This window comes from Rattus rattus, chromosome 4, assembly GCF_011064425.1.
Source record: "Rattus rattus isolate New Zealand chromosome 4, Rrattus_CSIRO_v1, whole genome shotgun sequence".
Taxonomy (NCBI): domain Eukaryota; kingdom Metazoa; phylum Chordata; class Mammalia; order Rodentia; family Muridae; genus Rattus; species Rattus rattus.
Window position 1 is genome coordinate 80,451,896 of NC_046157.1, and position 16,836 is coordinate 80,468,731.

Sequence of the window (16,836 nt, forward strand, 5' to 3'; positions counted from 1 at the left end):
CTGTGAAAGTATGAGGAACTGAATTCAATCCTCAGGACCCATGTAAAAAGCCAACTATGGCTGCAAGAGGGTCTGAAACTCCAACACTGTGGGAAAGGGGGACAGAAAGATTGCTAGGGTTGTCTGGCCACTGCCAGGCTTACTCCAGAGTCAGTGAGAGACCTGGTTCACGGAGAAAAGGTAGAGAGATAGAAGGGACACCCAACCAATATCCTCCCTTGGTCTCCAAATGTATATAAAGCACAGACATATACCACACATGCACATGCACATGCACACATGTACACACACATACACACATGCATACACACACACACACACACACACATACACACACACACACACCAGGATGAAGGAGAAAGAGAAAAAGAGAAACAATTTGATGTGGAAAGGGTTTGAGATTTCCAAGGAAAATACAGGAGAGATTTGTTCTGAGAACTAAGTTGGAGATAATATGGTAATACTGGGAATATAGTGGTCCTTGGAAATGGGTGATTTTATCCTCCAGGAGGTACCTAGCAGAGCCTAAAAGTGTTTTGGGTTGACACAGTTCAGGGTGGAGCTCCTGCATTTTTTGAAGCAAGTTTTCATACTACAGCCCAGACTTGCTTGGAATTCAATATATAGCCCAGACTGGTCTCAAATTCATGATACTTTTCTCCCTTAACCTTCTGAGTGCTGGGATTACATATGTGGTCCACCATGGTTGGGTTAAGGGATGTCGATAAATAATTAGGGGTGTTAATAATAACCTGGAGCACACAAAACAACTTCCCCCCCACCAAGGGACAACTGTACTTAACAAGTCAGAAACGTCAAAGTAGAGAGATGTGGTCTGTGGTGACTGGACTTTGGTGTAACCACCCTGAAGAAAGACCAGAAAATCTTATCAAGGAGAAGGAGCTTGGCTTATACTGCACAGTCTCTTCTGGTTTTGCCTTTGCCTCACCTGAATAACGCTTTCAGATAGTCAAGGGGATATTGAAGGGGTTGGAACTATCCACCATGGATTTTCTAGCTTAAATACCACTTTTTCTGCATCCCATATCTACCCTCCCTACCTTTCTAGGCATTTAGACTTCTTTGAGATGGTCCGGAATGAGGACGACCTGGAGCTAGCCCGGAGGTTTGACATGGTGATGTGCCTGTGGGGGTGGGATCATTGTATGGGGTCCAGGGCACAACCATTGCTCCAGAGTCTATGCTTAAGGTCAGTCCAGTGCTGGCTGGATCCCCAGTGGTACCCCGTGGACGGGTCCTGTGTCTGAAGGACCTCTGGGGATGTGCTGGCTCCTAGAGTCTCATCTCACGAGCTGGTCACCTTCTCCTCAGGAAACCAGAAGCCACAGGGTCAGCCAGTCAGCATGTGGACATGCTTAATCTCAAATTCTTTCCCTGGGCTGGCTTTTCCCTGCCTCCCCCAAATTTCCCAGCTTGCCTCTTTCTATCCACTCCATCTAAGCAGCTGTGAATACACACATCTCCATTGCTCACGGGTTATATCATGCAATCCCACCTAAACCATCGCCTCTTTGGGGACAGGACTTAAGAGGTAATAAGTATGACCCACTGCATGCTCACCAAGTGTGAGCTACAGGCCACCAGCTACTTCGAAGCATCTGTGCCTGCTTCCTTCCCTTAGTGTGGATAGGCTGTTCTTGGCCAGGGTGGTTTTATCATCCATGGGGCGTTGGTTAAGAGTAGACATATTTTGCATGTCACAACTTGGGGAGGGAAGTGGGAGGACACCACTGGCATCTAGGGTGTAGGGCTGCGGATATCACTAAACATTCTTCAAGACACGGAATGCTCCATGCTCCACCGAAGAATTATCTGCCCAAGAGGCCAGTGGTACTGAGCTGGAGAGATTTATTTGTATAATTACTAACTCTTCCCTCTGATCTCATCTGTCTTTCTTCTTCTGCTCCTGGATGATAGTCAGGAAAGAAAAACTCTTACTAGGAGATGGATGAGTCTGGGAGGATCAAAATAGTATCTTCTGGCCTTTGATTTCTCCCTCTGCTGTCTGGCTTCCCCCCCCTTCACTGTGGTCTAAACTCCCCCAGGTCCACATTGACACGAAGAGTGCCTCCCAGATGTTTGAGCTGATCCACAAGAAGCTGAAGCACACGGATGCCTACCCCTGCCTGCTCTCCGTCCTGCACCACTGCCTGCAGATGCCTTGTGAGTACCGCGTTCTCACCAAGCCTTGGGCTCGGTCCACCAGGTCCGTGTCGGCCTTTGAGAGCTTGCTTGGCCTGTGAGTCTGTCCCTCCGTGTTTGCCTTCGTGAGGGCTGGCCCAGGGACTGGAGCTCCTCCACCACTGGGTTGCTGCCTGCCACGCCGGGGGTGGAGCTAAACAACTCCAGCCTCATCGTCCAACAAGCAGAAGTTCGATCATGACCTAAATGCGTCTTCTGTGATGTGTTGATAGCAGGTCCGTTTGCAAATGGAAGTTCCATGCTTAGAGGAGGAGAACAGATGTGCAATGCTCATGTTGCCTTGTTTGACTGTGGTGTGATTGTGTGTGCACGCGCACGCGTGCGTGCACGTGCGTACATGCACATCAGAAGACAATATCAAGTATGTCCTTTAGTCGTTCTCCACCCTAGTTTTTGAGATAAGGTTTTCTCACTGAACCTAGTGACCACAGGTTCTGTTGGCTGGCTGGTCAGTGGGTCTCAGGGATCCTCTTGCCCCTGTGTTCCCAGCCCCTTTACACCAGAAACGAGGGATAGAACTTGCTCCTAGTGATGTGTGGCCAGCGCTTTTCCCGGCTGAGTCATCTCCCCAGCCCGCTCCTTGACTTTGTTCTTACGTTTTATCACTCTTGCTGACTCCTGCTTTCTTTATGGACAGCAAATGGCATCTTGTGAGCAGGTGACTGAGTTCTCAAATCCATGTGTTTATGGGAACAGAATAGATTACTCAAAATTACTCATCGTTGCCCACAGTATAATTGGAAATGAGCCCCAGCTGCACTCACAGTGTTTGTTACTTTAGCTTTCCAAAAATAGAATATCTTGAAAATCTGTTTGGCCCCTGTAACGGTCAGCTTAATCAGACTTACCAAAGCATAGAGATAATGGTCTTGGTGACAACCCAAGTTCCACCTTGGAGCGCAGTCCGTGGGAGGTTCTTAGCACATTGTCCCTGAACCTCACAACAAACTGTATGCTGTTACTTCTGAGAGACTTCTTCACACAGAGACAGTTTTCATGGTTTGGGGTCAGGCTTTAGATGAAACATGTAGCTGTGAGCTGGCTTTGACTGCATTCCTGAGGAACAAGTGGACAAGTTGGCAACATGGTGTTGGTACAGTAGTGTGAGAGGGAGCCGAACACACTGAGTTGCACCAGGAAGCCAAACTCGGCCGGGAACTGGTCAATGGCACAGCAATTAAAGGCACTTGATTCTCTTCAAGTGAACCTGAGTTCAGGCTTCCAGAAGCCATGTTGAGTGTCTCAGATACTTGCAACTCCAGCTCCAGATCTGACAAACTTCTTCTGGCCTTTGGGGACACACACACACACACACACACACACACACACACACACTTTTTAAAAAACTCAGCCTAGATCTTCACGGAAGGTGCTGGAATCTGATTTCTTCTGTTCCCACTGACTCCCTGTTTGGCGGTCCATAAGTAATATGAATGGCCCCCCATCTTCTGTCTCTAAATGGGGCTTTGAAAACACAATTGTCTAGCTTGTAGGCAGAATTTGATGTCAAGATTAAAGCAATTTTTTCCTAGTGGTCATTAAAGATGCAGCGACCAAGGAAGGAGTGGTAATAACTATTTCGTAAAAAGGAAGTCCACATCCTGGTAGACTGTGATCAATGAAGCCTGCATAATTGAAGGCCATCTCCACCAAGAAGCCTCCCAGGGTTCCATTCAACCCTTTAACCTATTCTGTTGGCCTCAACACACACCTGGAAAACAACTGCCATTCATCTTTTTTTTTCTGTAAGGTGAAAAGGAAGATTATCAAATTTCCCTAAGACTTGATAGTTTATCACATAATACTTTCAATGTGTTTTATATAGACAGTAGGGAAAGCCGTTCACATGCCCAATGTGCCCAGCACCTCAGTAGGGAACACGACCATTTAATGATGTAGAAAAATGTTAGGAGGGTTCACCAGGCCATGAAAAACCACCCACAGATAATGAGGAGTTGACTGGACTGTGAATCTCCATGACTGGAAGCAGCACTGCCTCTCCCACCACACCAGGAGCAAGTTCCCTGAGAGGGGGAAGGGCTTGCCTTGCTGGCCTGAGCTGAGGCGGTCATGCCAGGAAAACAGAAAGCAGGGGTTGCAGGGCTCAGGAGAGATGCACGCCTTCTGTCCCTCAGACAAGCGGAACGGTGGCTACTTCCAGCAGTGGCAGCTCCTGGACCGCATCCTTCAGCAGATCGTCCTCCAGGATGAGCGAGGTGTGGACCCTGACCTGGCCCCACTGGAAAACTTTAATGTCAAGAACATCGTCAACATGTGAGTTGTGGCTGACCTCCGCCCGGGGCCTCGGCCATCTTTACTTCTCTCCCTCCTGCTCTGGGTTCTCCCAACAAAACTTCAGCTCCCTCTCCAGACCATGTGAGCATTCAGAAACTCTGTTCATACTACACAAAAGCTTTCTCTGGTGTGGCAGCTGAGTTAGCAACTTTACTTGTTTCTGTGGCCAAGTATCAGGCCAAAGTAACGGGGGAGGGGTGGTGCTAAGTGCATTTACACAGAGCACTGACCAGTAGACTACAGCTCTTGAGCCAGCCCAGTCCTCCAGTTGAGTTGAATTGAGAGTTTTGCTTTCTTTTTTCTTTATTTTTGGAGTGTACGTGTATGTATCACATGAACGTGTCTTCTTGGGTTGCAGAAGTCTTTAAAATCATTTTAAGCTACTGGAACTGAGAAGGCTGATCCAAGTGTAACACGGCCTTAAATGTCTCGGATTTAGCCTTAATGTCTCTCCTCTGAGGCTCCAGAGGTCATAGTAGAAATGGGGAGGTGGTAATCTATGCATATGCGCGTGCATGTATATATGCATGTGTGCATGTGTGTGTGCTTGTGTTCATGCCTGTGCATGTGTGTGGTATGGCCAACTTTTCTCTTCATGTCTGTTTCACTCCCCTCTGACCCTTTCTATGTCCCAGATCTAGCTAACACAAGTTCCTGACACCCTTCAAGATGCGACTGGGGACAGGTAGCAGGAAGGAGGAGGGGTAAATGTCTGAACTCATGAGCTATGCTCTGGTTCTGCACATGAGTACACTGGAATCTTGTAGAGTTCTCTGCTAAGAGCCTTTCTCTCTAGAACACAATTCGTGGACCATGCAAGTGGTGAGGTTCCCCACTCCCATTGGCTATGTCGCTGCTTTTGGTCCTCCCACCAACTCTTGATTTCCTGGCAGTGCAACACACACCAGCCTACAGTTTGATGTTCCCAGTTATCTCCCAGTTGGACCCCTGAGCCTCATAGAAAAATGGCATCAGCCCAGTTTATCCAGTAGGGCCCTACTGGTACCTGCTTCACTCACACAGGCTCTTGTACCAACAAACCCTGAGGGTGCCCACGGGTCCCAGCACAGCCACAAGAGTTGATTAACCCTTCTTTACCATCTATATTTTCCTGGTAGAACCCAGTCTATCCTGCATCCCTCTCCAACTAGGAAGCATAGTCGAAACTCTGTCCACTCCCAGGGAGCCACTTCTTTGGATGGTAAAGCCGGTAGCACCCCAGGGACCACAGCAGTTGCCCTCCAAAGAATCCTACCGTGGGGTAGCAAGATTGCTCAGCAAGTGTAGGTGCTAGTTGCCAAGCAGATGAGCTAAGTCCAATCCCCAGAATCCACATGGGAAGAAGAAACTGAACTCTCAGCCTTGTCTTCCATGATTTCCACACGCAGTGGCATGCAGTACACACATAAACGAATGCACTTACTACTGGGCTATCATGCCGGGAGCCAATCCCTCATAGCTTTAGGGTCTTAGGCAAAGCTAATTTCAACTGTTAGAAGAGTGCGCTATGAACAAGGTTGCCCTGTGCCTTAGATGTTCTCATCATCACATTCTGCCACCCCTCTGTTCTGTCAAGGTGGGCACTGCCCCTACCCTTACACACTGGGCTAACATTTCTGACTCTTAGATGCACGGATCTACTTACAAAAGTGTGGTGTGTGTGTGTGTGTGTGTGTGTGTGTGTGTGTGTGTGTGTGTGTGTGTTGATGGGATTGCAGACAGCCTTGATTCAGTCTGCTATCAGTCACATACCTCTCATTCCCATCAGCCATCACACAGGCTGTTGGATTGGAAGATGACCCAGGGCCCTTCCCGTTCTCATGGTCCCTGAGGGCACAGAGTGAGAAAGATTGGGTGTGGGGACCTGGCGAAGCATCTGAGAAGCCAATGCCTGGACAGATCAGAGATCAGGGTCTTCCTCAGGGGATCAGGTCTTCCAGGAAGAGGCGAGGTGACTGTCAAAGTCATGTGGTCCCTTTCACTTCTCATCAGGCTCATCAATGAGAACGAGGTGAAGCAGTGGCGAGACCAAGCAGAGAAGTTCCGGAAAGGTGAGAGGGCTTGCCTAAAGCAGCTTCACTCCCACTCCCTGAGCCCTGTTCCATCCTGCCTGGGACCCCAACTCTCTCTCTCTCTCTCTCTCTCTCTCTCTCTCTCTCTCTCTCTCTGGGCCCATTTCCCTCCAGAACACATGGAGCTCATGAGCCGGCTGGAGAGAAAAGAGCGGGAATGTGAGACGAAGACACTGGAGAAGGAAGAGATGATGCGGACGCTCAACAAGATGAAGGACAAGCTGGCCCGAGAGTCGCAGGAGCTGCGCCAAGCTAGGGGACAAGTGGCAGAGCTGGTAGCCCAATTCAATGAAATCTCAGTACACGGGCATCACCCACTTCCCATTGAGCTAGTTCAGCCAGCCTCATGAGTTTCAGGTCGGAGTGGGTGGAGTAGGGGTGTGGAGAGGACAAGAACCGTGGGATGAGGGAGAAGAAAAAGAAGGGTCTTGGGCCACAACTGCAGTGGCTCATTAGTCCATATGAGCCATTATGTTAACAAATTAGGAAAAAAAAAAAGGGGCCCTTCCTCTGCATGACGCTGTTCCCAGAAGTGTATCTTGGACAAGAGAACGCAGATAGAATTTCTGTCCCTTCCTTTTGGCTGGATGTCTTTGTGCAATGAGGAATGTGCACCACTGAATGCCTCATCCCGATGTTTCTCACTGATGGTGTGACTCTAGTGCCATATGTGGGGTGTGTGTGTGTGTGTGTGTGTGTGTGTGTGTGTGTGTGTGTGTTGGTTGGTTGGTTGCATAGAGAGAAATGATGGTAATGTGAAGACTTCATTAGCTCAAGATGGAGATACTATCCTGCCTTTCTTTGTCTTCCCACAGACCGGCCCTGTGTCTTCCCCCCCTCCCCCTGGAGGTCCGCTCACCTTATCTTCCTCCACAACAACCAACGATCTGCCTCCACCCCCGCCTCCTCTCCCCGTTGACAACTGCACCCCCCTCACCCCACCACCCCTCCCTCCCGGAGGACCTCCCATCCCCCCAGGTGCCCCACCCTGCTTCAGCTCAGGCTTGCCCCCACCTCATGAACCCCTCTCCAGCAATGAAGCCCCACTCAGGAAAAAGCGCATCCCCCAGCCTTCACACCCATTGAAGTCCTTCAACTGGGTCAAGCTGAATGAGGTGAGTCACTAAGGTACTGGGCCGGTCCACGTTCTGCAGCATGCTCTTTGCACAAAGCGTCTTGATTCTTCTTTGGGTCAGGCATCAGGGTAGGCATGAGGGATACTGAAGAGGGGTTTGCTGGAGTCAGGTGGCTCACTGTCCCCACTGAGGACACCAACGCTGCTTGTTGTAGACCTTGCGTTTACTGTCAAAGCCACTTGCCAATGAACCTGTGTGTGCTGAGGGTGAATTGAGGAACAGGCATTATGGAGATGGCCCAGTGGGCATCAGTGCTTTCCCTGTAAGCGTGAGAGGCTGAACTTGAACCCACCGTCCACATAAAAAAGAAAGAGTTATGGCTGTTTATGCTTTTTTGCCCAGCATTGTGGGACAGAGACAAGGGATCCCAGGAGCTTAGTCCCCTGGGCTAACCAAAGTGACAAGTTTTCAGTTCAGTAAGAGACCCTGCCTGAAAGAATGAGGTGGAGATGATGAAGACTGAGAGATGACACTGCCTTGTGTTAACTTTGGGTCTGACTGACTAGAATATGCAGCCCAAAGTGCTTATAAATCTGGAAGGTAGGCTAAGAGATGGCTCAGCTACTCACCCATCCTTCTATGCATCTAACTGGCCACCAAGGAGATCACTTGCCTGGTCTGTTACCACAGTTTGATTTTCCACGTGATATCTAAGATTCTGACCTGTGAAAGCGCACAAACCACCTGGAACAGCGTTTCAAAGCTAGACCCTTAAAGCTTAGAGGCTGAGCTGACAGACGGGGAGCCTGCATGGGGCTGACCTTGGCCCCCTGTATACGTTACAGCTGTGTAACTTGCCCTTCTTGTGGGACTCCCAACAGTGGGAGCAGGGGCTGTCTCTGACTCTTTTGCCTGATTCGGGAACCCTTTCCCTCCTACTGGGTTTTCTCTTCCAGCTTCAATACGAGGGCCTCTAGTCTCACTGCAACTTGATATGCCATGGTTGGTTGATATCCGAGGGAAGCCTCTCCAAATTCTGAGGAGATGTGGAAGAGGAGTGGATTGAGGGGGCAGATGGGAGGTGAGGGAGGGGCTAGAGAGACAGGAGAGGAAACTGTGGTTGGGATATAAAAAAGAGGAAGAAAATATTTTTATATAACCATATATATGTTGATACAGATATAGATCATTTAGATACATATGTGTGTGTGTATATATATAGATATAGATATAGATATAGAGAGATAGATAGATAGATAGAGAGAGAGAGAGAGAGAGAGGAGAGAGAAAGATGTTATCTCCTGACAACTCCCTTAGGCAGCAGCGTGACCTACAAATGCTGCTTTGTGACAGGGCAGTGAGAACGTCATAGGCCAGGAACACATGAGCAGGTGACCCACATTCCAAACCTCGAACCAGAAGCTGTGTGGAAAGCAAAGGATGTTGACTTGTGTTTGCAGCTTGTGATTTGTTTTTTTAATGTAGTAAGTTGGGGCCAGGTGAGATGGCTCGGTGCATAAGGGTGCTCGCTGCTAAGCCTGACTGTCTGCCTTGGATCCCTGGAAGCCAGAAGGTGGAAGGAGAGGACAGACTCCTGCAAGTTGGCATCTGACCTTGACATACGTGGGCAGCGGCATGCGTGCCTCCCCTCGCAAACACATAAAAATAATTTTAATGAAATGTAAGGGATTAAATAGAAAACTCAGTTGGAAACGTACATGTCGTCAAGCCTGGGGACCTGAATTTGATCTCTAACGCTAGCACTCACATGAAAAGAAGAAGAGGAGGAGGGGGAAAAGGAAAAGGAAGAGGAGGGAAAGAGGGAGGAGGAAGAACAAGAACAAGAACAAGAAGTTGGACATATCATAGGCTTGATCCAGCACTGAAGAGGCAGAGGTGGGAGAATCCCTGAGGCTCTCTGGCCAGCCTAGTCTACCTGAGTCCAGGACAGTGAGAGACACTGTCTCTATAAAGATGAACAGCTCCTGAGAAACACCACCTGCAGATGACCTAATCTACACATTCACAATACACACACACACACACACACACACACACACACACACACGTGCGTGTATCCATGCCCATGCGCGTGTATGCATACGCCCATGCGCATGTATGCATAACCCCTATAAATGTGTTAACATTATAGGATGTGGCAGGGACTGAGAAATACAAGTGGTGAGATGCCTCAGTCAGTGAAGAGCTTGCCGTGTAAACCCAGAGGCATGAATTCAGTCCCAGAAACCACTGTGAAGGAGGAGGGAGAAAACCGACTACAGAATTGTCCTCTGACTGTCAGATGCACATGCTGTAGCACAAAGACGGCCTGTGAACACACACTATGTACACCACACACAACAACAATAGAAGGAGGAGGAGGAGGAGGAGGAGGAGGAGGAGGAGGAGGTGGAGGAGGAGGAGGAGGAGGAGGAGGAGGAGGGAAGGAGGAGGAGGAAGAGGAAGGGAGGAGAAGGAGGAGAAGGAGAAGGAGAAGGAGAAGGAGAAGGAGAAGGAGAAGGAGAAGGAGAAGGAGGAGGAGAAGAAGAAGAAGAAGAAGAAGAAGAAGAAGAAGAAGAAGAAGAAGAAGAAGAAGAAGAAGAAGAAGAAGAAGAAAAGAAGAAGAAGAAGAAGAAAGACGACGACACAGACAAGATCATCAATAGCTTCTATTGTATTGTCATGTCCCAGGAAGCTAGGCTAGAGATGACAGAGTGTTGGGAAAATTAAATTGCAGAATTTGGCGGCTACATGAGGGAGATAGGATGAAAGTTATGATGTGGTGATTATGAGAGGGCTAGGCCCTAGGATCCTTTCAGGAGGGATGGAAGCCTTGCAGATGTGGGGACAAGCTGTGTTTGGGAAGCAGTGAAGGCTGAGGTGACTGGTTGCCATGTTGAGTACCCAAGGGTTTGAGCCCCTCTATCTTCGCTCTGACTTCCACAAGAATACAAAGGACTAGAAGCTCACTCTCACGGGCTTCCCCACCCCTGCCCTTGTGTAGGAGATACTAGGATTACCACATCACTTCAGTTAGCTCCTCTCCCTGCCTTCCTGACTTCCCATCCCTTCCTCTACCTCTGCCTCTCAGAGCTTCCTTTCCAGGAGCCCAGTGTGCTCCTGAAAGCGCTGGAGAGTGCACACACACGCACGCACGCACACACACACACACACACACACACACACACACACACACAGAGTGGTTGTTTCCACCACAAAAAGAATCTGTCTGTGTTGGCTTTGGCCAGTTGCCTATATCCCTCACTGCTGTGAGCTTCCCAGCCCAGCATTCCTCATGAGGGTCCCTGGCCCTTGGAAGGCCACAGGAATGTCTCCTCCCTCTTGACTCTGGCCTAGCCTCCCTTTTCAGAGTTTAAGAAAACAGAAGTGAGTGAAAGGTACACTCTCAACTCTGAGGAGGAGATGTAGGAAGGGGTGTTAGGGAGGTTGCCTGACTGGCTTCTAGACAGACAGAAGTAGGTGACCGGGTAATTTTAGTTCCAAAGACTAATGTCCTAGGTGAGATGAGGATTCTTGGAGGAGGGGCTGCACGGTGAGGAGTGCTCCCCTATTCCATGCTTGCCCTCTACACTCCCGTCCTCTCTCTCCACCATCAACATCATGTTACATGATTACTGGTGCAGTTGGGCTTCTATAGACATTAGCACAAGGACCCTCCAAAAAACGACATACGGGATGGTGCCTCAACTGAGAGAGCTGGAAACTGTAAACTTCTGGGCCCATTGCAAACATAAAAGATGGACACACCTTTCCTGGCTCTGACCAGCGGGAACTTGAGGCAAGTTTTGCTGCTCCGAACAGAGTTACTACTTGGGGCCAGCATGTCCCAGCTTTTGGCATGTGTCCTCTTTCTGGGAACTGAGGAAAATAAATGGCCATTCTTAGATCCAGGAAATGCAATCTATGCACAGGCCCAGACTATCCCGCCCATGTGTGGGCTGCACTCCCTTCAGGGACTCCACTCAGAGTGCAGGCCTGTGAGGTGCACTCCAAGTTTTGCCTTTGGTTGAATAGAGCCCTTTTAATACATGTGCCCTGACTCCAGCCCATCCAGTGATTTCTCAGATACTTCTATGTGGCCTCACATGAAAGGGAGGGATGACAGGGTGTCTTCTGTCTGTACCAAGAGTAGAGTATTGCAGAAGAGGGACGTTGGAGAGGGATGGTGTTCTTGGACTCCTTTCTGGAAGTCTGAGAGGTTGACCACTGTAGCATGTGCCTTTGGGGACTAGCGGTGTTCGGGGAATCTTGGCAGTCCTATCCCAGAAGAACCAGGTCAAGCACCTATCTTCTCTCTACTCTGAATCTCAGGAGCGTGTCTCCGGCACCGTGTGGAATGAGATCGATGACTCGCAGGTGTTTCGGATTCTGGACCTGGAAGATTTTGAAAAAATGTTCTCGGCATATCAGAGGCACCAGGTAAGATTGTACCCTCTGGTCTCTTGGATATTGACTTTCATATTTTGACTTGCACACACATGCACACAGGTAGAGGCACACATTCGTATAGGCATGCACACATGAACACACACACACACACACACACACACACACCACACACACACACACGTCTACCTACAGAGATATTGAGGCTGTAGGGAAGAAGATGAACGCTGCTCCAAGCTACTTCACGGGATCAAGACCGGGGCTGGGACCTGGAAGGCCCTGCTCTCGTCTGTTGTCTCTGTGTACGCGATGGCCAGTTTCTCCAGCCACAGAGGATGGAAGGAGTGTTGTTTGGCAACCATATACAGGCCTAAAGTGATAAGCACTCGTACAAACTTACAGGGGTACTGATTGTCAGCCCTCATCTTCCAATACTGAGTGACTTTGAAGATGTTTAGGGGCCCTGGAATCTGAGAACGACTGTCATGCTTGGGTGCCTTCCATGGGTCCACTTGGTGATGACCAGACCAGGGGCTCTATGCCCCTTGGTCTCTCTGCATGCCTTCTAAGGTTTTCACATTCATTTCTTCATCTCTGCTTGGCCCAGGACTCCGGCTTTGAGGACTTCTGGTATACTCAGGGGTCCTGAGCTCTGGTTGGTGACTAGTCGCTGAGGCCTGCCTTCAACGGGCCTGCAGAGGGTTCCCTGCTTTGCTTTTTATCAAGTCTAGACCCGGAGATGACTCCTCGTGAGGCAGTCAGGGCCAAGGTCATGTGGGGTCCGGCCAAAGGAGTAGTGTGGAGTTGACACTCTAGCCCTGTCTTGGGGTTCCAGATAAAACAACTGATTTTATTTATTTGATTTAAATGTGGATGTCTGTGACATCTGATCCTCTGCTCCTAATTCCAAGCAGTGTTTTGGCAAATGCTATGGTTAAGCTGGCCTGGTCATGGGCAGTAGTCAAGGCTGCAGGAGCTGGGAGGAATTATGTGAACACCTGTGCCCTACGTAGGATGGGGTTGAGCTGGGGTGTATGCATGTATCAGACATGGCCAGCCCATGCCTCCCCTTCATTTGTGAGCCATTCTCTGGGCGTTTAGACTGGCCTTTCCAAACTCCAAGGTCCTGAGCTGGGAAGGGAGACAGTAAGGAAAGAATTCATATGGGGCTTGAGAAGTGAATCTATCTTAAACACCCCTGATCTGCCTGCTTCATGCTTCTGGTTCCACTCTCTCACAGCTCGCCTGGGCCTTGCTCCCATCAGCACCTAGGACTAAAGTCAAGCTAGAGCAATGCCAAAAGTCAAACTTACCGGCTCACTACCTCTCCACATGCCCCAGGCCGTGAGCAGAGAAGGTCCTGAGTCTCCTCTATGTTCTAGGTAGGCTCTGACCCATGACTTCAACTCCATCAGTGTCAGGAAGAAAGGCACAGGACAAGCTGTGCTCCCCAGTCCTCTTAGACATCAGATAGGCAAGAAGAGGGGCAAATTCAAGGCCACCCGCTTTTCCTGACTTAAATACAAGGACTGTCGCAGGCTCGTGGCCTGATATGGTGTTCGCCTGGGTAGAGGAGCGCCCTCCGTCTACTCAGCAGGTTCTAAGCAGAGGCAAAGAAAGAACTCGTGGCCGAAGATCAGGGTCCCAGTTCTCATGTTTGGGGACTACTTGGCCCAACTGAGTGCCTCTCTGGTCCCCAAGTGGTGGGCTGTCTGGTGTTTGTTTCTTTGGGTTCTGTGGGTGCATGTCTGCCTTGAGATGCTGTCTACAGCTCTTTCCGGGTTCCTGTCTCCTGTTCCTGGGGATGCCCGGATACCCACAGATACCGAGGATGCCCACATTTGATGTGTTGTTCTCCAGTCCCTATTGTCCTATTGACTAACATTGTGCATGTTTAATTCTCTGATGGCTGTGGCGGCTGCCTGCCTAGGAGCTGATAACTAACATGATTCTGAGCAGGTGAGTCACTCTCTCGGGGCTCTGAACGTTCCGTCTCTTACCCACTGTCCTGGGCTGTAGCCCAGACCTGGGTCCATGAGAGAAAGCCTGCCTGCACCGTTTCCAGCCTTTATCACTCATCCGTGTAGGGTTGCATGCAGGAGGGTGCCCAGAGAGAGAGAGGAAATGTGAGAGATGGAGGGACCGCCAGCAGATCTCTGCCAGCTGCCGAGGCGAATGACCACAGAACTGAGAAGGCTTCTAGGTCTATGGTATCAGCTACAGGTGTCAAGGCAAGGCTTGCCAACATGACTACACATGTTGGGCACTGCACAACTCCAGAGGGGAAAGTCCACAAAGAGAATGGCGTGCCTGGCAGGCCCTGGAGTTGTGCACCTTGGAACATGTGCTCTGGGAGCGTCCCTAGAGTCATCGCTGTGTGCTGGAAAGGCTCCTGCATCTCTGACCAGGGGGCTCCAACAGATGGAGGTTTAGGATCTTTGATTTCTGCCTAGTGGTATCCCAGAAGTAAATTCAATATGGATTCCACCTCTGGTTTTCCTTATGACCTTGTAAAAAACCCTTTAGTCCTGCCACATTGAGATAGGCTGGAGGTCTCCAGGAGTTAGAAACTATGGCCTTATGGGGGTTTGAATCGACCTCCCATCATAAGCCTGGGGAAGTTCTGGGTGGGTATAGATGTCTGATAAAACAAACCATATTGCCTGAAGCCACAGAGATTAAATATGGCTTCCATCTGGACAGCTCCTTTCCTGGGTTTCCAAGAGAGGCCAATCTCTAAGAAGAAGGACCTTTCAAGACTCTCCATCTTTTCTAGACCAGGACGGTCCTAGATCCTCTCTTAAGAGTTGATAGTTAAACACCCTACCTCTCACATCTTCTCTTTCTCTTTCTTTATATTCACTGGGTTAGGGGCATCCCCATGTTGAAAGAAGGGTGGGTCTGGGAGGTGGGCATGAAGATTGGGGGCATCTGCCTCACCCTCTCGAACTCATCATTTGCAGAAAGAACTGGGCTCCACGGAGGACATCTACCTAGCCTCCCGCAAGGTTAAAGAGCTGTCCGTGATCGATGGCCGGAGGGCCCAGAACTGTATCATTCTTCTGTCCAAGTAGGTACTCACCAGTAGCAGGGAAAGGGACCCCAAATAAAAGTCCCAAGTGGGTAGTACAGGGGCTAAGAAGTGGATAACTCGGTGGTGGACTGCTTGTATGACTGCCCAGTGTGCACCAGGCCCTGGCTTAGTTCTGAGCACTGCAAAACAACAAACATAGACGTTGAGCTGCAGGCCTGGGGGAAGGTGGTAGAGAAACAGGGAGGTGATGCTGGCCTTGCGACTCTGATTCCCCTGGAGGAGAGAGGCGTGGATACTGATCTAGACTTCTACCCTGCAAGCCCATGTTAAGCAGTGGCACTGGGCTCTTCAGACAGGAAACTGCCCCGTCCAGGAGGCTCCAGTAAGCATCTGCGGATAGTGCTGCTCTAAGCCCACGGAGGGCCCACTCTGCTTAGGCCTGGGAGCAGCATGATCTCAGCCTGCAAGCATTTCCCTGGGCTTAGGAACAAACAAGCAGTATCTGCTTTAACAGCACAGCTTCTGTGTGGGGGCCTCCCCCAGGCAGGGTCGGGACACCGCCCCAAGCTCTATTCTTAGTGCCGCTTACAGCCTCCTCTGGGACATCTGCCCCTCTGCCCTCCCACGAGTTCCCTGGCCTGAGTTTCTTCTATTGAGAGGGGGTTGGGGATGGGGTTGGCTGGTTCCCTAGAGTCCTCAGCGAGTGTGTACCTGGAGGGGTGGAGAAGGGCTGTGTAGGGGGATGAGTGGGGAGGGAGGGGCTCCTGGGAGGGAGCTGAGTGGGAACTGGGCACTGTCAGAGACTGAGAGAGTTCTGCTGCCCCCTGCTATGTCCTCCCATGGAGATTCTGCAGACATTTGAGGCAGGAGGGAGGGGCGGAGGAGGAAAAGGAGACTGGTTAGAATGCCTCTGCCTGTCTGTCTTAGTCTCTTGTGTCTCATCAGCCCTGAGGAAACTCAAGCAAAGCAAGGGGACTCAGGCTTCCATGAGAACTAAAACACTCATGATTGGATATGTGGAATCGTATTTCCTCTTTATTAAAATTAGACTCTATTATGAAATTGACCTGGGAAGTCTTTGTAGAGGAGGGGGGAGAACAGGTTCAAACCCAGGGCTGGAGAGATGAGGCCACACTGTGTGGAAAGAAGGCCCAGGGGTCATCCTGAGGGCCAGGGCAGACTGCTCAAGGTGGATTTGCTGCAGGTTGAAGCTTTCTAATGAGGAGATACGACGGGCCATCTTGAGGATGGATGAACAGGAAGACCTCGCTAAGGACATGCTGGAGCAGGTGAGGACCCACAGGGGAGGGGAGGAGGCCAACCTGGGGACAGCCATGCCACTTTCTACCCCATCCCAGAAAGGCTGGAACCCTGGGGTTGAAAAGACCTCAGAGCTGAAGGCACTGAGGAGGTTTCTAGAAACTTCCCTGGACTGACCTTTCCTAGAGAGCAGACTGCTAGAGAACTTTGCGACCCCAGTAAGGTCTCAAGGAAGAGTCCAGTGGCAATGGTCATTTCCTCATCAAATCTTCACATCAATCCATTGATGGTGTCCTTTAGGAAAGACCTGGCAAGCGGCAAACACGGATGCTGCCCATTGGACTTTATTAAAACCAAGAGCACGGTTGTCAAAGCATGCATGGAGTCCTGGGTTCCATCCTCAGGTCCACAGAAACTGTAAGCGATGGTGCACATCTACAACCCCATAACTGGGGCTTGAGGCCAGCCT

At 50.0% G+C, this 16,836-nt stretch overlaps 1 protein-coding gene across 1 annotated transcript in view; it reads left to right on the top strand.

Annotated features, from left to right (window-relative positions):
- Daam2 (dishevelled associated activator of morphogenesis 2) overlaps nt 1-16,836 on the top strand; it is a 114,436-nt gene that overhangs the window by 85,627 nt on the left and 11,973 nt on the right. The window contains exons 9-18 of the mRNA XM_032900533.1: nt 1,070-1,136; nt 2,067-2,184; nt 4,359-4,497; nt 6,511-6,569; nt 6,705-6,865; nt 7,406-7,705; nt 11,999-12,106; nt 14,161-14,304; nt 15,037-15,143; nt 16,312-16,396. Of these exons, the coding sequence (XP_032756424.1) occupies nt 1,070-1,136; nt 2,067-2,184; nt 4,359-4,497; nt 6,511-6,569; nt 6,705-6,865; nt 7,406-7,705; nt 11,999-12,106; nt 14,161-14,304; nt 15,037-15,143; nt 16,312-16,396 (1,288 nt within the window). The remainder of the gene's footprint in view (nt 1-1,069; nt 1,137-2,066; nt 2,185-4,358; nt 4,498-6,510; nt 6,570-6,704; nt 6,866-7,405; nt 7,706-11,998; nt 12,107-14,160; nt 14,305-15,036; nt 15,144-16,311; nt 16,397-16,836) is intronic.